Source organism: Myxine glutinosa, chromosome 8, assembly GCF_964187855.1.
Source record: "Myxine glutinosa chromosome 8, kmMyxGlut1.1, whole genome shotgun sequence".
NCBI lineage: Eukaryota > Metazoa > Chordata > Myxini > Myxiniformes > Myxinidae > Myxine > Myxine glutinosa.
Genome location: NC_136268.1, coordinates 63,135,772 through 63,160,360, shown reverse-complemented (window position 1 = coordinate 63,160,360; position 24,589 = coordinate 63,135,772). Strand labels below are relative to the sequence as shown.

The window sequence follows — 24,589 nt, the reverse complement described above, 5'->3', positions numbered from 1 at the left end:
GGATTTAATAAACTGCAGTCCTTACACCGAAGACCTGGAGAAAGTTACGACATGCAATGTTTGCAGCATACTGTTAAACACAGGAGAGGTTCTGTCACTGTCCTAGGTTGTATCTCAGCTTTTGGTGTCGGAAAACTTATTAAAATCAATGTGATGCCAGCAAAAGAGAAGTACAAGCAGATGCTGCAACACCATGCAGTTCCTAGTGGAATCAGAAGAGGATTCATTTTCCAACAAGATAATGATCCAAAGCACACTTTCAATAAAGTTAAACTGTATTTGAAGTGCATGGTTACAGCTGGTGTGCTCCAAGTGTTAGAATGGTAACCAAGAGTCTGGAAACAAGGCCCATCGAGGCCAGATATGGGATTACCTGGAAACAGAGAAGAACAAGAGGAACCCAACTAACCTTACAGAACTGTGGAATGCACTACAGGATATTTGGAACAATATTATTGGAAGGGTGTTTCAGTCGAAAACAGGAAGTATGGGTAAATTAGAATGCAACACTTTCACTGATATGCCTCCACCCACATTATTACATCATTACACATACTTGTACCAAGTTTGATTTAAATCCCTTCAGATCTCCTCAAATACCACATTTTTACCTGACATGACCTCTGACCTTTGATGCAGAAATCTAATCAGTTATTTTTTTTTCATCACAATATCTAATTATACGAAGTTTGGTCAAGATGCCGTCACTGGTTCACAAGTTAGCGCAATAACAGAATGTTTGCCTGGCGGGACTTCTGGCCTTTGATCTCTTGACCCATAATCTAATCCGTTTATCTTTACATCATTATACATACTTGATTACTTGTACCACGTTCGACTCAGTTCCCTTAAGCCGTTCTTAAGTTATCGGGGTAGCAAAAACCTATAACAGACTCTGACCTTTGACCTCTTGACCCCAAAATATAATCACTTAATCTTTACATCATAGAACATACTTTATCCAAGTTTGATTTAAATCTCGTCAGCCATTCTCAAGTTAACACAGTAATGAAAACCTATCACGGATGCATGGATGAACAACCCGAAAACATAATGCCTCCGGCGACATCGGCGACAGGGGCATAACGAATGATGGCACTCAAGAAGGCAAAGGGTGGTCACACAAAGTATTGACTGTTACTATAAAATGACACTTCTAGCTATTTACTTAAGCAGTTTGTTTCAGGCGCATTTGTGAAGGCTGTTAATTTACAATAACACATCACTGTTATCACTGATAATTTGATGAATTTACCCGAAAGTATGAACATCATTGGAATAATCCAAACTTTTGCACAATGCTGTAGATGTCCGAAAATGCATTATATTTTGTATAAAACTGCGCAGAATTGTGTTTTTCAGCATTTCCTTGTACATCTGTGTAAAATGGAAGCACGAGTACAACTTTACCTCTTCCTCTAACTTGACATTCTTGGCTTGAGCAGTATTAAGTGCTTGATTGAGGAGCTCGATGTGCCGACGTTGGTCACTGTTGGTTGTTCGCATAGCTGAAACCTCTACATCCATTTTCTCCTTTGCCACAAGATTCTCCTTGTCTAAAAAAAATCATGAAAAAGATGAACTCATACAGACCATCACTTGCTTTTATTATGGTGGTTTGTCAAATATATATCCAGCATTACTTGAAAGTAGTCTTGCAAGAATGAAAGAGGTTAAACAGGCTACTCACAAAACGATCTTAAATTGTAACAAAATGACAGTTGTATGCTCAGTTGATCTTAAATATAGAGCCCCAAATATACGCAATGCTATGTCTCATTTCATTATACATCTGTTATCATTTTAACCTTTAACCTCGTATTTGAAGGATTTCCCCGCATTTTTTTTTTTTACATCATAATGTTCAAGTATTTAATTCGACGAAATGTATATTTTGGTATTTATAAGGCAATTTATAATAAAATTAACAAGAAGTTTGACCTAGAGTTGACCTTTGACCTCGAAAATAGCTGGTTTCCCAATTTAGTGACTCAATATACAATTGCTGTTCAATTCTCAAGTCAATTGGATGAAAATTGATGGTTTTTCAGATGAAAATTTATGATTTCGGAAGTTTGACCTTGAGTTGGGTTTTTGACCTCAAAAATAGTTGGTTTACCAAATTAGTGACTCGATACGCAAATGCTGTTCAATTTTCTAGTCAATTGGATGAAAAATGGTTATTTTAGAAATGTGACCTCCAGATGACCTTTGGCCTTTGACCTCAAAATCAATAGGCTTCTCAATTGTGACGACCTCTACAGCTTGGTGAAGTTTCATGACGATCGTTTTAGAATTGTGACCTGTAGGCGAGAGACAAACAAATAAACAAACAGACAGACAGAATAACAAATGCAACTGACCAATATACTTGAAAAATCTTCGATTTTGCAAGTAATAAACAACCAAAATTTGATTACCCCAGTATCCATGGTACCCTGCCAGTTACATAAATAATAAAAAAAAGAGCAATCAGAGATTGCAAACCCTCGCCAGGATGTATTTTCAGTGGTTTTTAAGGCGTTTGTGTTAAAACAAATACGGCGGCCGAACCACGTGACCGATGACGTCATCATTTTTTTTTTTTAAACTAATTTATTCCGAGATTATGCTCAAGAAATTTCATCTTGATCGGATGAAGTTTTGCACTTGTAGAATTATGACGTCATAATGGAGGCACATATGAAATCATCATTAACATATTTTATTCCCCATGGAGAGTTCTTTACAATGAGCCATGTCTCAATTTTTTCAATTCAGCGCTTTCGGATAGAGGTGCAATTTTTTTCAGTTTTTCCAAGATGGCGGCCGAACCACGTGACCGATGACGTCATCATTATTTTTTTTCTACACCAGTTCATGCCGACATGACGCTCAAGAAATTTCATCTTGATTGGATGAAGGTTTGTACTTGTCGAATTATGACGTCATAATGGAGGCACATATGAAATCATCATTAACATATTTTATTCCCCATGGAGAGTTCTTTACAATGAGCCGTCTCAATTTTTTCTATTCAGCACTTTCGGAGATATAGAGGTGCAAAGTCTTTCGTTTTTTCCAAGATGGCAGCTGAACCACATGACCCATTACGTCATAATTATCATTAAAAATTCTACAGGTGGAGTTGCACCTATGGTGAAAATTTCCTGTCAATCGGACCAACGGTTGCAGAGAAAATCATATTTATCTGTGCAAACAAACAAACAAACAAACAAACAAACAGACAGACTCAAATGCAATACCCTCTCCTCTGGCGAGTGTAACTAGAATGGAACTTCGCCGAGCACATATCTCCGCCAGGCTGAACAGTTTATGTTTTGTATCCAACCGAATGGGCGTTTTCTCAAACGGAATGTGAAAAAAGCCATTTTGAAGTTCCCATCATGTGGCCATGTGCAAACGGAACCACTATAATATGAGGATCGATACAAACTAGTGCCATGGGCCTTTGACAGAAATATTATCTAGGATCCAGGGATATATTCCAGGGATACAAAATGACAAACATGGCTTCGGGCACAACAAATGTTATTTTTGACCCCACGATGACCATTTGAAGCTCATGGTGATGCGTCTTGGCAAGATATCTCATGGATAACTTATAATATAGAGCCCGGCACGCTTTTGGCAACAAAAAGTGACCAAGAACATGTAGATGGACAGCTAGGAACAACGCTCTTTTTTTGGCCACATTCCGACGTTCAGCTGGCTGATGGCTTAATGTGCCAATGACGATATCATAAGCTTTGACTACAATTTGATGATCATTTGAAGCATTAATATTTATGTTATGTTGAGTTTAGATCCTAAATCAACAGCTGAGAAAGCAGGGGTGAGGCATATTTTCACACATTATATGCTATTCAGTAGTAATGGGCGCAATCGATTACAAGTAATCGATTACTTTGATTACTGTTAAGAATGGTGGAGTAATCGGTTACTTCATGAGTCGATGGTCGCCGATGTCCTCGTGATTGACAGATTCCAAATTCTATTAAATTGTTATAAAAGCTATTAAATTGTTTTATATAGATTTATTTTAGATTTAGCTAGTTAAATTGTAATTAATTTTATGTTCTCGCTGCATTGTACACCGAGTTCACTCGCATTTCGTATCTTTGCTTTCATTGCTGACACCGTTTCTCTTTTTCTATTTTTCTCATTCTGACACCAAATCTGTTTCTATTTTCTATTCAACAGATTAAAGAGAGCAATGGCTGAAACCACCCGAGCTGCAAAACGACCCCACTCTGATGGCACCTTGGCAAGAAGCCCTGTTTGGGACTACTTTGACAAACTAATCAATGATCCATCAAAGGCCAAATGCAAACTTTGCGGAGATAAATTTCAGCACTCCAACAATACGTCCAATCTGTTCAAACATTTGAAGCTCAAACACCCAGCAGAGCATGAATCAGCATCTTCAAAAAAAAACTGTCCCAAAAAAGACGATAAGAAAAGGCAGTCAACCCTCGACTCAAAAAAATCAACTCAAAGATTACAATAAATAACTAGTCCCCGTCTCTAACAACAAACAGCAACCCGTCTCGAACCCCGCTCCCCCCCCCCCGCACCCCCCCCCCCAAAAACAAAAAGGAAAACTGAGTGACAAAAATCAGACCAAGTAGTCGATTACTCTCGATTATTCCTTGCAAAAGTAATCAGTAATCGCGATTACAAAGAATCGATGGTGTCGCCCACCACTACTATTCAGCGTAGCCAAGACTTTGAGCTGCACTCAGCTTTCAAAGAAACTCACAAATGATTCTGCTTGCATTATCATTTATGGTATGGCAAACATAGGCTAACCCCCGCTCTAGCAGGGGAAAAAAAAAAAAAAAAAAAAACCTTTAGAGGCCATTTTTGCCCGCAAAGCGGGGGTTGGCCTTTTTCGGGGACCGTGGTTGTTGTTGTTTTTTGGTCCCCTTTTTGAAGCAATGTTTTGCGGCCGGATGCCCTTCCTGCCGCCAACCCTTTTTGTCGCCTTTTACGACAAGCAGGGAATTACCAGTGAACTGGTACTCAATTAGCCGACCTCGGAAGGATGACAGGCTGAGTCAACCCCCGTGGCGTTAATTCAGCGATCGACCGGGATTCGAACCCAGGATCCTGGGATCCTAAGCTGTCACCCTAGCCGCTAGCCCAACACCAGGCTTTGGGAAAATGGCCTTAAAATGCCTGTTGTTGTCGTTGTTGTTGTATGGCAAACATTATAGTTACAAAAACATAACCACCCTGCCAACAAATTGTGTCAACACAAACACTGATGGCAAGACCCTCTCCAGAAAAAAAAAAACCAGACAAACAGTTCCAGATCTCTATAATCAAAAATCTACTGACACAATCCTCAAATAAAGGAAGTGAATAGCAAATGGAAAACAGCAAGAAAACATTAAAAAAACATTTGCACAAAAGTTCAGTAGTGACGCACTTTGAGTAACGAGTTTGGCAATTACAAGCCTGTTCTCTTCCGCACCATCGTTTTCCCTGCTTGACAATTGCTTGCTCTTAGTTTCCAGGCGGTCTGCAACACAAATGTCAACTTTCGGTTGTCCATCACCAAAATGTTCATACAAATTAAGAAAGAGAATGTTTAATGGGTTATGTGATCAATGAAAAACGCTAAAGAAATTCCAAGGAAGTGAACATTTTTGATGAAACAAAATAATGGAAAAACTTCCACAACACACATACAGCTGAACACATGAATGTTCTTCGGTCAAAAGGTTTGAGTGTTATGCAAGCGCTGTCGAGCTTAAAAACATTCATCTCATTCAATGTTCACCATAACTGGTCTATATAGCTCTACAACGTAGATGCTTAGAATATACGTGATATTATGAAACATATTGGGACAGTGCAGGCAGGATAGCCTCGAGGAACGCACACTCGCCTCTAAGCTGTCTCGCCATGGGGTTTGAATGTTGGCCCAGCTATAAACGGTCACCCTCCTGATGTTTCACAGGCAAGGTGATTCATTAATGTGTGCTAAAACTATAATATTGAGATAAAAATGAATCGGGCGTCATGTGTGCATACCAGAAGTCCAAAAGATAAGTCGGCAAACGTTCACTACTCCAATCGCTCCATCGATTGTACAATTGCACAACTCTGACTTAGTTTTGTTTTTAATCATCCAAAAGCAAAACATCCATCATTTCATTAAAAAATATATTTGTGTACCGTCTCTTGCTCTGCTCCAAATTGTGACTGATTTTGTAATGATTGATAGCTTATCAAGTGCTCAGCATGAAATAAACAACCATCTGGCAACATGGGCAACCAATCAGAGGAAGGAAACAAAAGGTATGGGCTGATTACTAATTTTGTGATATCATTTTTCATCAAAGCATGAAACGTGAAATTTGACGTCCTTTTGACGAATGTAAAATACCATGTTTCGAATCCTAAACACGTCAATTCATGAGATGCCTCTGCCTACGATATTTCAAGTAATGTTTGATAAAGTTGCTGCAAAAACTAGAAGCAGTCATAATCTGTGGAAAACAGTCTGTACTGATAAGCTCCATCTTCTTGCAGTTCTTGAGTATCGAGGGAACATCTTGAGCAGAAGAAATATTGAAATGGCACCCGACAGTGTTCTTTAGAACTATCTGAAAAGTAATATTCTCTCCAATGTGCGAGAAAACGACACTACAGAATAAGTCCAAGAGAATAATGGCAGCATATAGAAGAAAATTCTGATGGCAGACTTGAGGTGGATGGAACAAGCACACGCATGCACAGACGTGGGCACACCTAAGAAATGCAATTACAATTTGTTGCAAAGGTCAAGGCATCTTGTGCTTGGTATTCCTTCAGCAAAAAACACAAACTAATATTGTGTTGGCTTCGAAAAAAAATAAGCATTTTATGTGTTACCACCTACCACGCAAGTCCCTGTTGGATTCATGGAGCCGTCGGATTTCTGACTCGAGCTTCATCTGCATAGCCTTCTCCAAGTTTTCACGTTTTGACGTAGACATCACCAGACTATCATAGTGCTCAACAATACGCTGCATTTCCTGTTCCAACTGTGAAACAAACAAAACAACATGTTAATAACAGAATAATTCTTACAACAACCCTGTAATCACAAAAACAAAAACTTTTCAGATTTAATTAAGAATGCAATTTAACGGGAAAAACTTTCAACCCTTCCGTAAATAAAAAGTTGTTGTACAAAATACATCTGACATCAGTCATTAAGACTTAATAAACTTAATTAAGACTTATTAATTACTTAGACTTATTTAAGATTAAGTCATCATCATCAGTCATTAAGAAAGATCTCCTAAAAATTGCATTCTATTGAATATTTATTACTGAATAAAAGACAATTTATGTCATTGCTGACCACCTAAAAACAAATAAATAAAACAACAATGAAATGGCAATCTGCCAATAAAAGTATTTTGCATATATTAACCCTTTGAGTACGGGATTTTTTTTGATAAAAATACCCCCGGTACGGGATTAATTTGGCATTACGGGAATGCAACCACGTACTGACGATCTATTTATAGGTATAGTCGATGACGTGTAGTAACATCATCCTTACACAAAACTTTTTCGCGGGTTGCGGCACTGGACGTCATCCGTACTCAAAGGGTTAAGTAAAATTTAATGAATATTTGGAAAATCTTGCCAATTTCAAAACTAAAATGCACTTTCAATGTTTTCCTCAATGCTAATGCAGTCAAACCTGATTTAACTGACCACCACCAAATTATATTCAGCCAAATGCAGCAAAACCTTTACAATTTATATTTTCGTCTTTTCATGTCAGGAAGCAAATCATTTACACCTGAAGACAACCATTGTCTATTGTATTTGGTATGAAACATGATATGTTTTATGTTATACAGCAAAAAGCTGTTATGTAGATATTATTTTGGCCACAATGTAGTGCAGGATTCAGTAAATGAGTGCCCATTAAAGACTGTTTTGAGTGTTACACTGTACTCTTATATGCTACAAGTGATGTCCTATTTATTCGTAGTATCCATGAAAGTAAGGACGACATTTGTTACCTCTGCTACTGAAGGTAGATGGAGGTTATGCTTTCACCCCTGTCTGTGTGTCTGTGAGCAGGACATCTCAAAGTTATGGATGCATTTGGACAGAATTTGATGGAGGTAGGGTGTGTGCACAAAGGAGGAATCGCTTAGATTTTGGTGACGATTGGATGCGGATGCAATATTTTTTTAATCTCAAAAGCAATTCTTCATAATTGAAAGATAGGGCCAAAAACAATATGCAATACTGTATAGCATGGGATTTGAAGAATTTATGGATGGATTATGACCAAACTTGGTGGATGAGTTGGGTCGGTGACGAGAACAAGCAGATATTTTGGTTCAGATCCGAATCCAGATCTGGCCAATCAGTGCAATACAAAACTTAGTTGTTCAGCCTGGCGGAGGTATGCCATCTACTAAATTCTGTTCCAGTTACCCTCACCTGAGGAGAGGGTATTGCATTTGAGTCTGCTTGTTTGTTACTTGCCGGAAAAGATTCCGGCAAATATGTTGGTTGGTTGGTTTGTCTGTTTGTGCGCAGTACTACGTCTACATCATTGCACATAGAATCGCCAAACTTTACACACACGTGTCTTGCCCTGGAATAGACTGTGTCCAATTTTTAACTCTCTAGGCCCAAGGCCTCCATTATGACGTTATAATTCGACAAGTACAAAACTTCATCCGATCAAGATGAAATTTCTTGAGCATAATCTAGGAATAAATTCGTTTAGGAAAAAAATAATGATGTCATCGGTCACGTGGTTCGTCCGCCATATTTGTTTCAACACAAAAGCCTTAAAAACCACTGAAAATACATCCTGGCGAGGGTTTGCAATCTCTGATTGCTCTTTTCCTTGTTATTTGTTTTTGGGATGAATGGATTTATAAAATAAAGAAGCACGAACGGCACTCTTCCACGTCGACGGATATGCCTCGGCACACATTACATCATTCTACATACTTGTCCATTGTTTGATTTAAATCCCTTCAGCTGTTCTCAAGTATCACATTTTTACCTGACATGACCTCTGACGTCGAAATATAATCCATTCATCTTTTCATCATAATATATACTTGTACCAAGTTTGGCACAAAATCCCATCAATGGTTCAGAAGTTAGTGCAGTAACAGAATTTTTACCCAACATGACCTCTGACATTGTGTCCCCAAAATCAAGTCAGTTCAGCTTTACATCATCATACATACCTGTACCAAGTTTAACTTAGATCCCTTCAGCCATTCTCAAGTAATCACGGTAACGAAAAGACAGACCACCCAAAAACAATGCCTTAATACTGACGGTTTACGTTTTGTATCCCACTGATAGGATGGATTTGGACCCGAACCAAAATCTAATCAACATGTTCTTGTCGCCTAACCAACTAATCCACCTAGTTTTGTCATAACTTGTCAGCTTTTTGAAATATCAGGCTAAATATCATTTTTAGCCCCATCTCTCAGTGTGAAGAATCACTTTGACAATTTTAAAAAAACGCACTATTCCAGATTTCACCAAAAGCTAATCAATTCGTCCTTCTCACAAATCCAACATGTCCACTAAATTTCGTCTGAATCCATCCATAAATTTCTGAGATAGCCTGCTCACAGACAAACAGACAAGGGTAAAAACATAACCTTCATCCACCTTTGGTGGAGGTAATAATCTCGCATGTTGCTCCTGTACAAAACATGCTGAAGTGACAAACAATAAAGAACAGAAGCATCCTGGTTTGTAAGTACAATATATAAAAGGGTTAATACTTTTCCAAAAATAAGAACTGAAAGCTTGTTTATTGAAAAAAGGAGAATGCACACCCTCTTCCATCCTTTCATTTTTACCCTCAACACCCTCTCCTCCACCCTGACAATTTAGTTCTTTCATATATTCTGCATTCATCTGAATGTCAAACAAGGTAAAGGTGAAAATAGGTCAATATTTGAGAGTCAGCATAAGTCTCTAATGCCTGCCAAACACACGTCATCCATTTGAACTGACTACCAGTTAATAGAATAGTTTTCACGTTTATCAGAATGACAACTCAATGGAACTAAACACAATGAAACAATGGTGCATAGGAAAATGACAATACATTACACAAATATTAAAGTAACAAAAAATATATATTAAAAAAGGGAATGATGACAATGTCGAACTGACCTTCTGAACACGAGTGGCCTTTTCAGACACCACATCTAGTTCAGAGCGCAAGACTCTGTTATTTTCTGCCAAAATGTTGGCTGTGTGTTGGACCCGAGCCAAAGCTTCGGGGCCATGCATGCCAAAGGCTCCAGTGAACCCCAGGCTGCCGTAAGGGCAAACAGGTGGTAGTCCGGCTGGTGAGAGGACGGTCATCCCAGAAAGGCTGCTCACAGAACCTTGCGACCCGGATGGGCTATGGAATTGAAGATGAGGTGCTGTCGCTGCTGCTGCTGACACCGTCGATGTGGCTTGTCTGCAATGTACAAGTATCAGCTCATTCAATTAACCTCCATGCCAAATGGACCTGGTGTGCCTGCTATATTTTACTTACAGTTAACATGACTACGTTTTCCATATTATGCAACTCAATTAAGTATTTATAGTGCTGAAGGAATAAAATTGTGAAATTTGGTTGTACAGCTTCAAGATCTCTATGTCAGGTATATTAAAAAAAAGATCCTGTTTATGATCTCTACGTCAAGATCTCTATGTCAGGTATGAATACCTTAAAAACAAGACTGAAAATCTAACAGTGGCATAGCCGGGCTTGTTTGATATTTTAGTTGAAGAGGATAGTATGACCTGGGTGGAGATACCAGTTTGCAAATAATGTAAGTATTAATTATTTTGAAGAACTCTAATGATCCAAGCTGTCTGTCACCATGGAAATGAAAAGATTGCATTGAGCCCCTGGTTTATTCTATATGTTGGTCAGTTCGTCAACAACATCAAAGTGACCTCAGCACCATGCCAACACACACCACTGTGTGTGTTACGGAATGAGGTGTTTTACGGTGCCGCAGTGCAAATCCTGCCACCAACCTCCATGAAAGAGGACCCAGTGAGTTGGTACTCATTTTGCTAACCTCGGAAGGATGACAGGCTGAGTCTACCCCACCTGGTGTGAATTCAACAGCTGACCGGGATTCAAACCCAGGACCCTCGGATCCCAAGCCCTCCACCCTAACTGTTAAGCCAACACCAGGCTTCGGGTGGTTGGAGGCAGTCATAAGAAATGCTTCAATGTTTGAAGAGCACTTAATCAAAGTTTTAATTATGTATGATCTGGGGGGCATGCACCCCTCCCCCCTCCCCCAACCCCGGTCATATATCATCACCCTGTTGTCATAATTTCAGTTCCACCCAATCATCAAGTGTGATAATTTGCCCCAACCAGGTACATGACGTTAAATATGAATGTTCCCTAAAGGGTGTTGAAAGAAACATAACTGGCAAAGCCAAATGGCATTACATTCTACCTTTCAGAAGCACAATTGTCGGCTATAAAACTCACCCAATATGTAGGATCAATATGTGAGGGACATACATACATAAGGAGAGGCAAACACTATAAACACAGGAACCAAACATCTACGCCATAAAAAATTGTTTGTTTAATCACGAATATGCCATTTCTAAAAGCCCCTTTGCTAGTTTGAAGAAGAGGAAGAAGTGCTAATATATGGTTTATTCACACAGCAGTTTGAACGGAAACATTTATTATTCTACGACAGTAGAAACTGTTTAGAAGGACACGGAAAAGCATACAAAATTATATATACAGTAGTGATATTTTATGAAGCAATAGAAAAATATATAAAACTACACAGAATTAACCCACAAACAACAACAACTACAGCCACGATAACAATCGAGTGTTATAAAAGATCCTTATTTTCATGTGTTTTACTCCATGTGTTTCACGTGTTTGTTTGTGTTTCATATTGAATGAAAACCGTAAAGGTAGAGCATGCAGCTTGGGATACATAACAGGTTCATTTATATGAACCTGAATGGCATAGGAATCAAAATGGCGGTGTGTGGAGTCAGCCGGTGTGTGGTCAGCCGTCGTACCGCCGTAATGACATGACATCACCCCCGTCATGTGACCAGATCCTTAGCTGTAATTGGTGTACGTTTGAGGAGACATACATACATACATACGTACATACATACACATGGACGGACAAACAAACAAACATTGTTCGAGACGGCTTTGCCCGACGGGCTACGCCGTAAAAATGAAAAGTGGTACCGTACTTCTCCAGCAATATAATAGGAGCCAGAAAACAACATTTGTCCAACCTTGATTGATCTTTCAAACTGGTCTCCCTCTGAAGCCAAGCCAGGCTTATTGAACACTCCACTGTTTCCTCCTTTTTGTGGAATCGTATTCCAGAAGCAACCTATTTTTCCCTTCAGGGATTCAAGCAGGCAGTGCACTACCATCTCAATCTCATGTCATCCTCAATTCGTACATGGAAGCTTTTCTACCATTTGTAGGCTTAAGTGTTTTCTCTCCCCCTTTCCTGTTTGTTCATTCGCTTGCTTGTGTACAATGTTGGCCCACTGCCACACTGACAGTTCAACTCAACTATAGCCTGTCAACTCAACTCTCCCATTAATTTCAATCCTGTATCGGACAAAACTGCTCTGCCTCCAAAAGGTAAGCTTTGGTCTGTTGTAAACTGTGAATACATCTGACATTGACCAAACATCTAGTTATCTACACAGCCTTTTTATGCCTCCATTAACGAAGAGAACAAAAAAGAGAACCATGACAATTACAACTACATATGGGCAGGGTACAGCCCGAAGTGGAGATCGGTTTCTGAGGTTTGGGACATGGAATGTAGGGACAATGACAGGGAGATCAGGAGAAGTTGTGGAAGTATTGGTCAGAAGAAGAGTGGACATATGTTGTGTGCAAGAGACGAGATGGAAGGGAAGTGGTGTGAGAATGGTGAAGGGTAGGCAGGGACAGAAATACAAGTTTGTGTGGCAAGGGTGCCCGGAGGGCGTGAATGGTGTTGGTGTCCTGTTTTCTGAGGAGTTTGTAGACAGTGTGGTGAGTGTGACGAGAGTGAGTGATAGGTTGATGATGGTGAAAATGATGATTGGAAAGCTCTTGGTGAAAGTCATCTAGGGATATGCTCCGCAGGTTGGTCGAAGCGATGAAGAGAAGGACAAGTTCTGGTGTGCGATAGAGAAGCTGATGGAAAACATGAAAGATGAGGAAGTTGTTGTGGTAGGAGGAGACCTAAATGGACATGTGGGAAGGTGTATGGATGGTTTTGACGGAGTTCATGGGGGGTTACGGATATGGTGTGAGAAATGGAGAAGGTGAAAGGATTTTGGAGTTTGCTGATGGAGCTGATTTGTTGATTTGTAATACTCAGTTCCAGAAAGAGGATAATAAGCTTGTTACATACACGTCAGATGGGTCGACGACAACCGTTGACTACCCGATGTTGCAAGGCGAGATAGGGGGCACCTCAAGGACACAAAGGTGACCCCGGGGAGGAGGCTGTTTCACAGCACCACTTGGTTGTCTGCGACTTAAGGGTGAAAGGTGCGAGGAGAGCTCGGCGGTGAAGTACCAACCGAGAATGAAGGTGTGGAGGTTGAAAGAGGTGACAGTAAGGGAGGCATTAAAAGAGGCTGAGTAGGGTCGAGGGTGATGTGGTTGAGCTTGAATGTGGTTGGATGTCAATGAAAGCTAGTCTGTTGGGAGCCGTTGGTGAGGTATGTGGATGGACAAAAGGACCACCGAGGCACTCGGAAACATGGTGGTGGGATGATGAAGTTGGAAAGAGGATTGACGAGAAGAGGAAGAAGTTCAAGGAGTGGCAGAAGGCGAAGGGTACGGGAGCAGAAATAGCAGAGCATGAAAGTTATAAGGCAGCCAGGAAGGCTGCAAAGAAAGAGGTAGCAAAGGCGCAGGAGGCATGTAGGAAAATGTTCGGAGAACGCTTGGATTCGGAAGAGGGTCAGAAAGCAGTATTCAGGATTGCAAAGCAGATAGTGAAAGAGAGGTGTGATGTGATGGGGGTGAGTTGCTTGAAGGATGAAGTGTGACAAATCGTTGTCGACCCAGATGGAATTAAAGGAAGATGGAAAAGATATATGGAAATGCTGTTGAATACAGAGAATGAATGGGATGGCAACATAGAGAGTAACCCAGTTTTAGGACCGGCAGAGAAGATAACTGAGAAGGAAGTTGAGGAAGCGATAAAAGCAATGCAACCCTCTTATGGTTAAACTGCCAAAATCAAGACTCTCTGCTCACCTTCACTCCTTCATTCCTCTTTTCTCCCGCCTCTGGAACAAACTCCCTCACTCTCTTCAATCCCACTCCACCCTCCAGGTCTTTAAAACAGCTGTTCACCACCATCTCTTATCTTCCCCCATCCAAAACATTGATCTTTTCTATCCCTGCTAATTTCACCCCAATTCCACTTTTTTGAAATACCAACTTCTGTCCTGGAAGTCCTTGGTGTCCTTGTGTTTGATACTTCTGCCACCCCCCTCCTCCCAAGCCCTCTCCCTCCCACACATCTCCCTGCTCTTAAATGTTGTGTGCCCTCAAGTGTTTGTGTGCTTCCCCTTCTCTTGTCTTCCGCTCCCTCTTTTTATATATTTTGTTTGTCTGGTTGATTCGTTTGTGAAGTAAATGTCAGCTCTTTCACGAGCCTCGATTCAGTATAGAACAACAAAAAACAAAAAAAAAAACAAAAAAAAAAAACAATGAAGGGTAGAAAAGCGGGAGGGCCGACGGGAGTTGTGGGAGATATGTTGAAGGCAGCAGGAAGTTGGGGTGTGAAGAGAATGGCAGAGATCTGCAATCTGGTGGTGAAAGAAGGCCGCATTCAAGTGGATTGGGAACTGAGTACCCTTGTCCCTCTATACAAGGGGAAAGGTGACCCTCTGGAGTGTGGCTCGTACCGAGCGATAAAGTTATTGGAGCATGGAATGAAGGTATTGGAAAGGGTGTTGGAGAGGAGGATAAGGAAGAAAGTGAAGATCGACGAAATGCAGTTTGGATTTATGCCAGGAAGAGGAACGACAGACGCGCTTTTCATTGTGAGGCAGTTGCAGGAGAAGTACATGGAGAAGAGGAAGAAGTTGTTTCTTGGGTTTGTTTATCTGGAGAAAGCATTCGATAGGGTTCCACGCAAAGTATTGACATGGGCATTGAGGAAGTTAGGAGTGGAGGAATGGTTGATCAGAGTAGTGGTGGCAATGTACAAAAGAGCGCGCACAGCTGTAAGGACGAAGGACGGGAACAGTAGTGAGTTTGAGGTGAAGGTGGGAGTGCATCAGGGGTCGGTACTAAGTCCACTACTATTTGTAGCTGTGATGGAGGTGCTGGCTCAGAACGTAAAGGAGGGTTTACCGTGGGAGTTGTTGTATGCAGATGATTTGGTGTTGATTGCGGAAAGTATGGATGGACTGAAGGAAAAGATGAACAAGTGGAAGGAATGTATGGAGACAAAACGTCTGAAGGTGAATATCGGAAAGACGAAGGTGATGGCAAGTGGTAAAGCATGTGGTGAGGTGGAAAGAACTGGGAAGTGGCCCTGTGCTGTGTGTAGGAAGGGTGTCGGAGTGAACTCCATTCAATGTACAATGTGCGCTGAGTGGGTTCATCAAAAATGTAGTGGTTTGAGAGGGTCATTAACCAGTGTGGCAGCTACATTCAAATGTAAGGTGTGCACAGAAGGAGCTGCAGATGGAGGAAATGTTGAGTTGGATCTTGGAGACGGCGTGACGCCGGAAGGTGTGAAAACATTTTGCTACCTCGGAGATATGCTGAATGGAGAAGGTGGATCAGACTCGGCAACGGTTGCTAGAGTGAGATGTGCATGGAAGAAGTTTCGGGAACTGAGTGGCGTGCTGATGATGAGGGGAGTGTCGTTGAAGCTGAAGGGAAAGGTGTATGCTGCATGTGTGAGAAGTGTTATGATTTATGGGAGCGAGACATGGGTAATGAACGTAGAGCAGCAACGAAGGATGGAAAGGGTGGAAATGCGAATGGTTCGACGGATGTGCGGAGTATCGTTGAGAGAGAGGAAGACAAATGATGAATTGCGAAAGATGATGGGAATAGAGCCTGTGATTGATGCTGTGAAGAGGAACAGGTTGAGATGGTTTGGTCATGTGTTGAGGAAGGATGAAAGTGACTGGTTGAGAAGAGTGATGGAAATGAATGTAGAAGGAAGTAGAGGACGGGGAAGATCGAGAAAGACTTGGCTAAAGATGGTGGAAGAAGAAATGCGGGCAAGGGGGTTAACAAGGAGAGATGCAGAAAATAGGGCAAAATGGAGAAGATTGTCATGGGGGCCGCAAGGCTAACCCCCGCTCTAGTCGGGAAAATGGCCTTTAAAATGCATGTTGTTGTTGTATTCACGAAGTCGCCGGAGGCATTATGTTTTCAGGTTGTCCGTCCGTCCATCCGTGATAGGTATTTGTTGCCGTAATAACTTGAGAACAGCTGAAGGAATCTTAGTCAAACCTGGTGTAGGTATGTATAATGTGGTAAAGATGAACTGATTAGATTTTGGGGTCATGAGGTCAAAGGCCAAAGTCAGAGGTCAAATTAGGTAAAAATCCTGTTACCGCAATAACTTGTGAACCAGTGATGGGATTCTGACCAAATTTGGTACACTTATGTAGAATGATGAAAAGATTAACTGATTAGATTTTGGGTTCAAGAGGTCAAAGGTCAAAGTCTGTTATAGGTCTATAACTTGAGAATGGCTGAAATGATCTTATTCAAACTTGGTAAAGGTATGTATAATGATGTAAAGATTAAAGGATCCCAAGATCAAAGGCCAAAGGTCAGAGGTCATGTCAGGTAAAAATGTGATAACTTGTGAACAGCTAAAGGGATTTAAATCAAACTTGGTACAAGTATTGTAATGATGTAATAATGTGGGGGGAGGCATATCAGTCGACGTCATGACGTCGAAGAGTGCCGTTCTAGTTTAAAACTATTTTACCATATTTTCTTGCAATATTATTTTGAAAAAATATATATTTTATTGAACAAATCCACCTTTTTCTACTTTTGCATTTGAATACTTCATAGACTTGCTGATAAAATCTTATAGCAACATTTTAAAAGTCAAACATGTAATAGTATATTGTATTAAGATTTCAACAAAATGCAGACAAAGAAGAAATGCAGACTTTTTGCAAAAAAAGAAAAGAAAAATCAGATCCACGTTAAGGTACCTAATTAAAAAGAGCTTCATTTAGTCCAAAAGTTATAAATAAATAAAAAATTTTTTTAACATTCCTGGGAAACCAACTCTTCTTTGCCTACCTTGTTGCACTGTACTCAGGTGGGGCCTGATAACGAACAATCTCTGCCGTTGCTGGTGTAGGAGGTAGAGGTGGGGAGCTCCAAATGCTTTGGAGTGAAGTTGTAGGGCCATTGGGCCCCCAAATAAAAGGGTAGTCTGGTGGTGGTCCACGGAATGATGCACCATAGACCTCAGGCACAGAATCAGGCTGTGGCTGAGAGGTCTTGGCACCACTGTTTTGCAGCGTTTTTTGCATGAGTCGTTCACTCAATGATCTAACATGCCCCTGCTTGAGATCCTTCAGTCCATCATCCTGTGTATGAAAATGCATGAAGGTAGCTATCACACATACACCGCAAGGCTATTGTTATCAAAATAGTGTTATGATTTGTTTTAATTTCATATGCTAATTTATTCCGTCACACCACCCAGTGGGTGTGGGACAAACAAGTGTCCACATCTGCCCGGTGTAATTTGGCACAAATTGGCATCTTTGAACGCAACAGAATCACTGACAGGAATAACCGAGCGAATAACCGTCTACCATTCACCTTCTGTTTTTGTGATAGATTATACAGCAAGCTCAAGTAGTAACCCCATTAGATGGTGAATCCCCCAAAAATGATACACGACTTCAAATAAACTTAGTACGCATTCTGAAATGGGCATGCATCCATGCTAACGGGTGTAAAATCTACAGTTAAGTTAATCAAAACTGATTCGTTAGGTAACAACACTATTGCAAGCCTTTAATACCTTCATGTGGTATCGGAAAATGAAAGGTGTAACCTCACAATGAATGAGCAGAGCACTTTAAGAGAATTAAGTGAGAGGGATGATTTGGTGCTCACATCTGCCAATAAAGGCAGAGTGGTCACCACCATGAAAAGAGTACTACATCAAGAAGAACAAATTGCCTTGTTAATGATCTCAACACCCATGAGAAAGTGACAGGCAACACTATTAATAAAAAGGAAAGGGCAATTAACTCCGATCTGTCTGTCCTCAAGGCAAGTGGTAGATTAGTTAAATTTGATTATTTCAGATTGTGCAGCAGCAAGTGAGTCAAAGCACAAACATCCATCTGCTGATGTAAATTGTGAAGGAGAAGGAAAAATGGCACATTCAAGACATTTATGATTTTAATTGAGCTGAAAGCTTTGGAATATGCCATGTGACCATCCAAGGGGGGTTTGAAAGTTCACGATGTTATGGCGACAGTCGTATGTATGTCTTATCCGTCCAAAGCCCAGATTAGAGCCGTTTTATGCTTAGCGCTCTCCCAGCAAGGGATTCTGATTCCCAGTAAAGGGTCACATTTGAATTCAAATAAAATAATAAATCCAGTCAAAAAAAAGTAAATAGCAAGCGGTGGTGGTTCTTATGCAGTCCGTGGCTGCTGGCTGCAACATTTTTCTGGGGGCGCGGCTGTGCCGCTGCTGCAGTACCCCCCATTACCAGTAATCTGGTACTCATTTTGCCGACCGCGGAAGGATGGCAGGCTGAGTCAACCCACCTGGTATTATTTCATCGGCACGACAGGGGCTCAAACTCAGGACCGTAAGATCTCAAGCCAGCCACCTTAACCGATAAGCCAACACCAGGCTAAATGGCAGGTGTGTAACAAGCTTCAAATGCTCCCACAATCTGAATGTCTTAATTTTATTTCCTGCAACTATACAACAAGGCAACAATTAAATTATAATCACATGATAAAAACAGAAAATGACCTGTTTGTGTGTCCAATCACATGTTCTGTAAATGTAGATAACTCAAACTAAACTGACAATGTACCACAGCTTCGTATACCTGCACAATTGGCAATGGGCTGTTCCTCTGCAGTGATGCTCGACCCTCTGTACGGCCCTTGTGGCTACCAAGCGTACCAGCCAAGTAGAAGGTTGCTTGGCCTTGTGTTCCCATTGTTCCCATAGCCTTCCCAGGCTGAACCTGCAGGCTGTTATTTCAGAGAAAGACAAAGTCTGGTGCAGAAAAAGGCAATTCTGTACTTGAGATATGTGCACATAAAGAAGGAAAATAAAAAATACGTGCATAGAAATATCTACTATAACTACATTTTGAGCAGCCCAAATTATTCCCACCTTAATGTGGAATTGTCCAGAGAAAGTCTTTGGCAAAGTCTCAAAACTGGTTCTGGTTTCTCTAGGAGTGGATGCAGTTCTCTCTGCTATGTGAATACTTCTTCAAAAGCAACAAATGCCAGATCAGACCTGTCCTGTCTAACGGTCATCATTTGTTCCGTGCTTTTCATCGTTCTGTGAATCAGTTCACGAGTCTTATTCACACTGTTTGGCAAGGCCTCCACTTGATTGCATGCTTTCTATCTCTTCGCTCTTGGACTTCCTCTTCTCGTGCGTTCTCTCCATGATACTTCTCCCTTTTCTTCTCAAATAAAGCTAAAAGGTGTTTTTTTTACATTTAATTTTAGACAAATCCCACACCTGCCCATGCCACCCTCCCCCTGTTCCTACTTCCTTTTCTTTTAATTCCTTCTTCCTTACTTATCAAACCAATTGCTTCTTAATTCTATTGAAACCCTTTAAAATGACATTAAAATCTTCACCTCCCTTTATTGTTCTTTCCAAATGTATCACGGTTTGACAATTTACTTCTCCCACATTTTGTTTCCTTTCTGGCAAACTCACAAATATATGCCCAGTGTCCCGCTATTGCGATCTTACAGTACTACTTTCCTCCGTGCTTTCCACAAAACCTGGTTGCTATTTGGTAGAACTTGGGATCCAGAAAAGTAATTTGGTCTGCAGTGAGAATTGTGGCTGGTAACCGTTACCTGTCCGCACCTCCCGAGCATCTCTCCACCACCACCATGCGCTCATATACTCCCTCATCTCTTCCTCCGCATCCCTAACAGTGGTCAACCAATATTTGAGGTATTCGTTCTAATATTGAGCTGATCTTTCCTTTCATGTTATTGTTGCAGTTCTGAACGGAAGTGTTATTCTCACAAGATGTCTCTGATTCATCTCCATCTCTCCCTGACTTCTTTCTTCTCTGTTGACAGGCCCAAAACCCACCTAAGTGGTGGTGTTGTTGTCTATGTTAAGAACTCCATTCTTCACTTTCCATTGTCCACACTCACCCCTCTTTGCTGTCTGGAATATGTATGTGACAGTAAAATATATATATATATATATATATATATATTTTACTGTATATATACTATATATATACTATATATATATATATATATATATATATATATATATATATATATATATATATATATATATATATATATATATATATATATATATATATATATATATATATATATAAAAGTTCAAAACACACCTGGTCACAAGTCCTCAGCATCATCCCGTTTCGGCCCTTCAACCTCGATACGGTCAGCTGAGGTGGGCCAGCAGGGGCACATACACATCCACATGCAGCAACTACACCTGAATGCGTACATACCCCCACCCCCAGCCAGTGCGAACGCAGAATACAACAGCAACACCTCCACATCCTCCAGAATCCACAGCACCAAACAAACTTGGTGGAACACTCAAACACCCACCTTTATACCCTTCACCACTCACCAACAAAACACGCCAGATCATTCATACACACACATCCACACACATCCACACACATACACACACAACACCAACCAACCACAAACCTTACAACATACACCACTCAACATACAAAAACACACACACTCATGCAAAAATTCATTCATGCAAAAAAACACACCCTCACCCACTCACCCACTCACATACATACATACATACATACACAAAATGAGAAATAATAATAGTAACAAAAATTAATAATAAAAAAACCACACACAACCAACCACCTACCCTTACCAACATGCACCACTCATGCAAACATGCAAAACCATTCATGCAAAACCACACCCACTCATGACCCACTCCGGCAAAACACACACACACACACACACACACACACACACACACACACACACACACACACACACACACACACACACACACACACACCTCCATTTCTATTCCGTAACCTCAACCTACACCGTTCGACATGCCTCCATAAACTTCCTCCATATCCAAAATGAGCCTTTCAAGGCAATCTGGGCCACCTTGTCACACATCCTCCTTCTTTCTGTCACATACACTCTAAGCCGAGCAAGAAATGCAGAAAAGGAATTGCCAATATACCCTCTACACCCCACCTCAAATGGCTGACACGAAACTCGCCAACCCTTCTCCCGGCACTCTGCCTCCAGCTCACTGAACTTTCCTCTCTTCCTCTCGTGCACCTCCTCCATGTTCTCTTCCCAAGGTACAGACAATTCCCCTCAGATGACCTGTCTTGTTGCACCTGACCAAATGACAATGTCAGGCCGCAACCTTGTCAAACAGATCTCCTCTGGGAATACCAATTGTGGCTTTAGGTCTGCCACCACCTGCCAATCACAAGCATCTGACAGCACTCTTGCTTTCCACCCCCTCCTCTTTCCACCTCTTACCACTTGGCCCTCCTTGACAAACCACACCACTCCCCCATCATTCTCCTTCTCCACTCCTCTCTCTCGACCTCAGCACCTCTTGTTGCACCATCTGCACCACCACCGCCAGCACCTGATCACGTCGCCACCTGTATTGTCCTGCTGACAATGCTACTGAACATGCACTCAGTGCATGCTGCACCGTTCCCCCACCTCCACACAAATAACATCTCTCCTCCTGCAACAACCCCCACAATCTCAAGTTTACTGGTGACGGAAGCACATCATACGTTGCCCGCAACAGGAAATTAAACAATATTGGCTCCATCCTCCAAATCTCTTGCCACTTCAACATCCTCACCCGCAGACCTTCCCACCTAGTCCAAGCACCTTTCTGTGCCTGACCGACTGCTTTCACATATCTCCCCTCCTCTTCCTTTCTTCTCACCTCCCTCTCAACCATCTTCCTCCTCTCTTTCACACATGCCTTTCCCCATCGCTCATGCTTCATCCACCGCCATGCTTCCAGTGCTGTACCATCCCTATGACCTCCTCCTGTTGCAACCGCTCCTCCATCTCGTCCACCTCTGCTCTTGCATTCCACTTCCGACTTACCTTCTTCTCTGGGAGAGCATTCTTTACCACTGCATCACTTGAATCCCACAACATCATGAACTTCCGCATCCTCACCACCTTAAACTCCTCGGTTAATGATGTCAAGGGAAACTGGAATTTTCCACCCTGACCATAAAAGGCAATGTTCGTCAAACAGCGTGGCACTCCCAACCACCTCCTCACAAACCCGCTCACCACAACCTCCATCCTCTCTACATGCCCAATCGCAATATCATACATCATCATCCAGCCTGGTGTTGGCTTAGCAGTTAGGGTGCTGGCTTGGGATCCTAGGATCCTGGGTTCGAATCCCGGTCGATCGCTGAATTAACGCCAGGGGGGTTGACTCAATCCCACATGTTCTTTTCTTCACCTCTTCTTCTTACTCCTTTCCTTTTTTTTTTTTTTCTTTTCTCATTCCAGCCTGGTGTTGGCTTAGCGGTTCAGGTGCTGGCTTGGGATCCTAGGATCCTGGGTTCGAATCCCGGTCGATCGCTGAATTAACGCCAGGGGGGCTGACTCAGCCTGTCATCCTTCCGAGGTCGGCAAATTGAGTACCAGCTTGCTGGGATGAATGATCCCGGTGTGTACCCCGGTTTAGAATAGGTACACCGTATCCCTGCGCATCATAAGAGCGTGACCAAGGGGTTGGCATCAGGAAGGGCATCCGGCCATAAAAAACATTGCCTCAAACAGGGAACCATGATCGTCATGGGGCCCGCAAGGCTAACCCCCACTTTAGCGGGGAAAATGGCCTTAAAACGATCATTCATTCATTCATCAATGGCCACAATACTCGTGGCATCAATCGAAACTTCAAACACCATACCTTCAACTTACCTGGCAAACCACATCCATCAATCCTCTTCAAACCTCTCAAAAGCTTTTTTCTGACCTCCACTCTTCCCACATCATTCAACTCCACTGTATACCATCTTCCCAAACTCTTCACAGGGGCCTCCACCAATGATGGAACCACCTCCCCTCCCAGCTCAAACCTGTGCATGTTATCCGTGTGTGTATATATATATATATATATATATATATATATATATATATATATATATATATATATATATATATATATATATATATATATATATATATATATATATATATATATATATATTAGGGTGGGCTTCAAAAAATCAAAATGCAGATTTTCTCCGGGACATGGTCTATTTCTGTTCCTTTTGGTGTCAAAGGAAACCACACCAAATTTGAATGGAATCCAATAATATGTAGGGGTGCCACATCAGTGATGAATTTTCCCCCATGCAAAAATAGGAATTCCCATTTTTTGGGCTGTATATACACAAAATAAATACATAATTATATATATACATTAAATCTAATATTAAAAATAAATATATAGTAAATATACATTAAATAATAAATATACATAAATACACATTATACATTATATATATACAATATATTATACATACAGTTTTGAGACTTCCTATGATCACTATCTGGGCAATTTTCATGCATGTTTTGTACAGGTTCCCGGGGTCAGGGGTACGCTTTTTTAGTGTGTAATATGTAGGCCTAACTTATTCACTGTGGCTCTTTTGTAGAGAGTGACCCTGTGGAGTAAGAATTAACAGGATTTTACCCACATTGTTGCTTATTTTGCAGATATGGCATGTGCTAGTACCAGTGTTTCATTGAAAACTCGGGCTCAGGATAATGTGTATCTCATTGGGTCCACTTCTGGAGATGCCATCAAAGGTGCCAAGCTCCCGACTGTGCATAAATCTCTTGTCCTGTTTTTCCATCACCTGAAGAAGGAGAATCGCACTGCCCGGGAGAGTGCAACCCTCACCATTGAAGAGGTTGTGAAGTTCTGGGAAAAAGCTCACCTACCTACAACGACGAAGCAGCACTGCATCCATCGTTTGGAGAGGCTATATGAAGAATGGAGGAGCCTCAAAAAAGGTGCAAAGCGGGGTGGTGCGACCCAAGAGAAAAAGGAAGCATCCTTCAAGGCCTCCTTGGAGAAGACGTTTGATCTTAGGCATGCAGATTCGGAGGCCATAATCACCAACCCCGAGGACAGGAAGTTTCTTCACGATCAATTCTCAGAGAGGAAGGCTTCAATGGGATCTGTAGACACTGTGTTGGAAGCAAAAACGTTCTTGTGTGTTTGAAAGATCAGCAGCCACGAGATGATTATCGTGAA

The 24,589-nt window shown here is 41.3% G+C and overlaps 1 protein-coding gene across 7 annotated transcripts in view; it reads right to left on the bottom strand.

Moving 5' to 3' along the window:
- The window catches only part of LOC137432534 (angiomotin-like protein 1), a 92,782-nt gene that overhangs the window by 9,618 nt on the left and 58,575 nt on the right, over positions 1 to 24,589 (bottom strand). For all 7 annotated transcript variants that reach the window (XM_078783332.1, XM_078783330.1, XM_068124557.2 and 4 more), the window contains 6 exons: positions 19,125 to 19,272; positions 17,336 to 17,628; positions 10,186 to 10,480; positions 6,893 to 7,037; positions 5,435 to 5,527; positions 1,411 to 1,556 (listed from right to left, as the gene is read on the bottom strand). In XM_078783332.1, the coding sequence (XP_078639458.1) occupies positions 1,411 to 1,556; positions 5,435 to 5,527; positions 6,893 to 7,037; positions 10,186 to 10,480; positions 17,336 to 17,628; positions 19,125 to 19,272 (1,120 nt within the window). The remainder of the gene's footprint in view (positions 1 to 1,410; positions 1,557 to 5,434; positions 5,528 to 6,892; positions 7,038 to 10,185; positions 10,481 to 17,335; positions 17,629 to 19,124; positions 19,273 to 24,589) is intronic.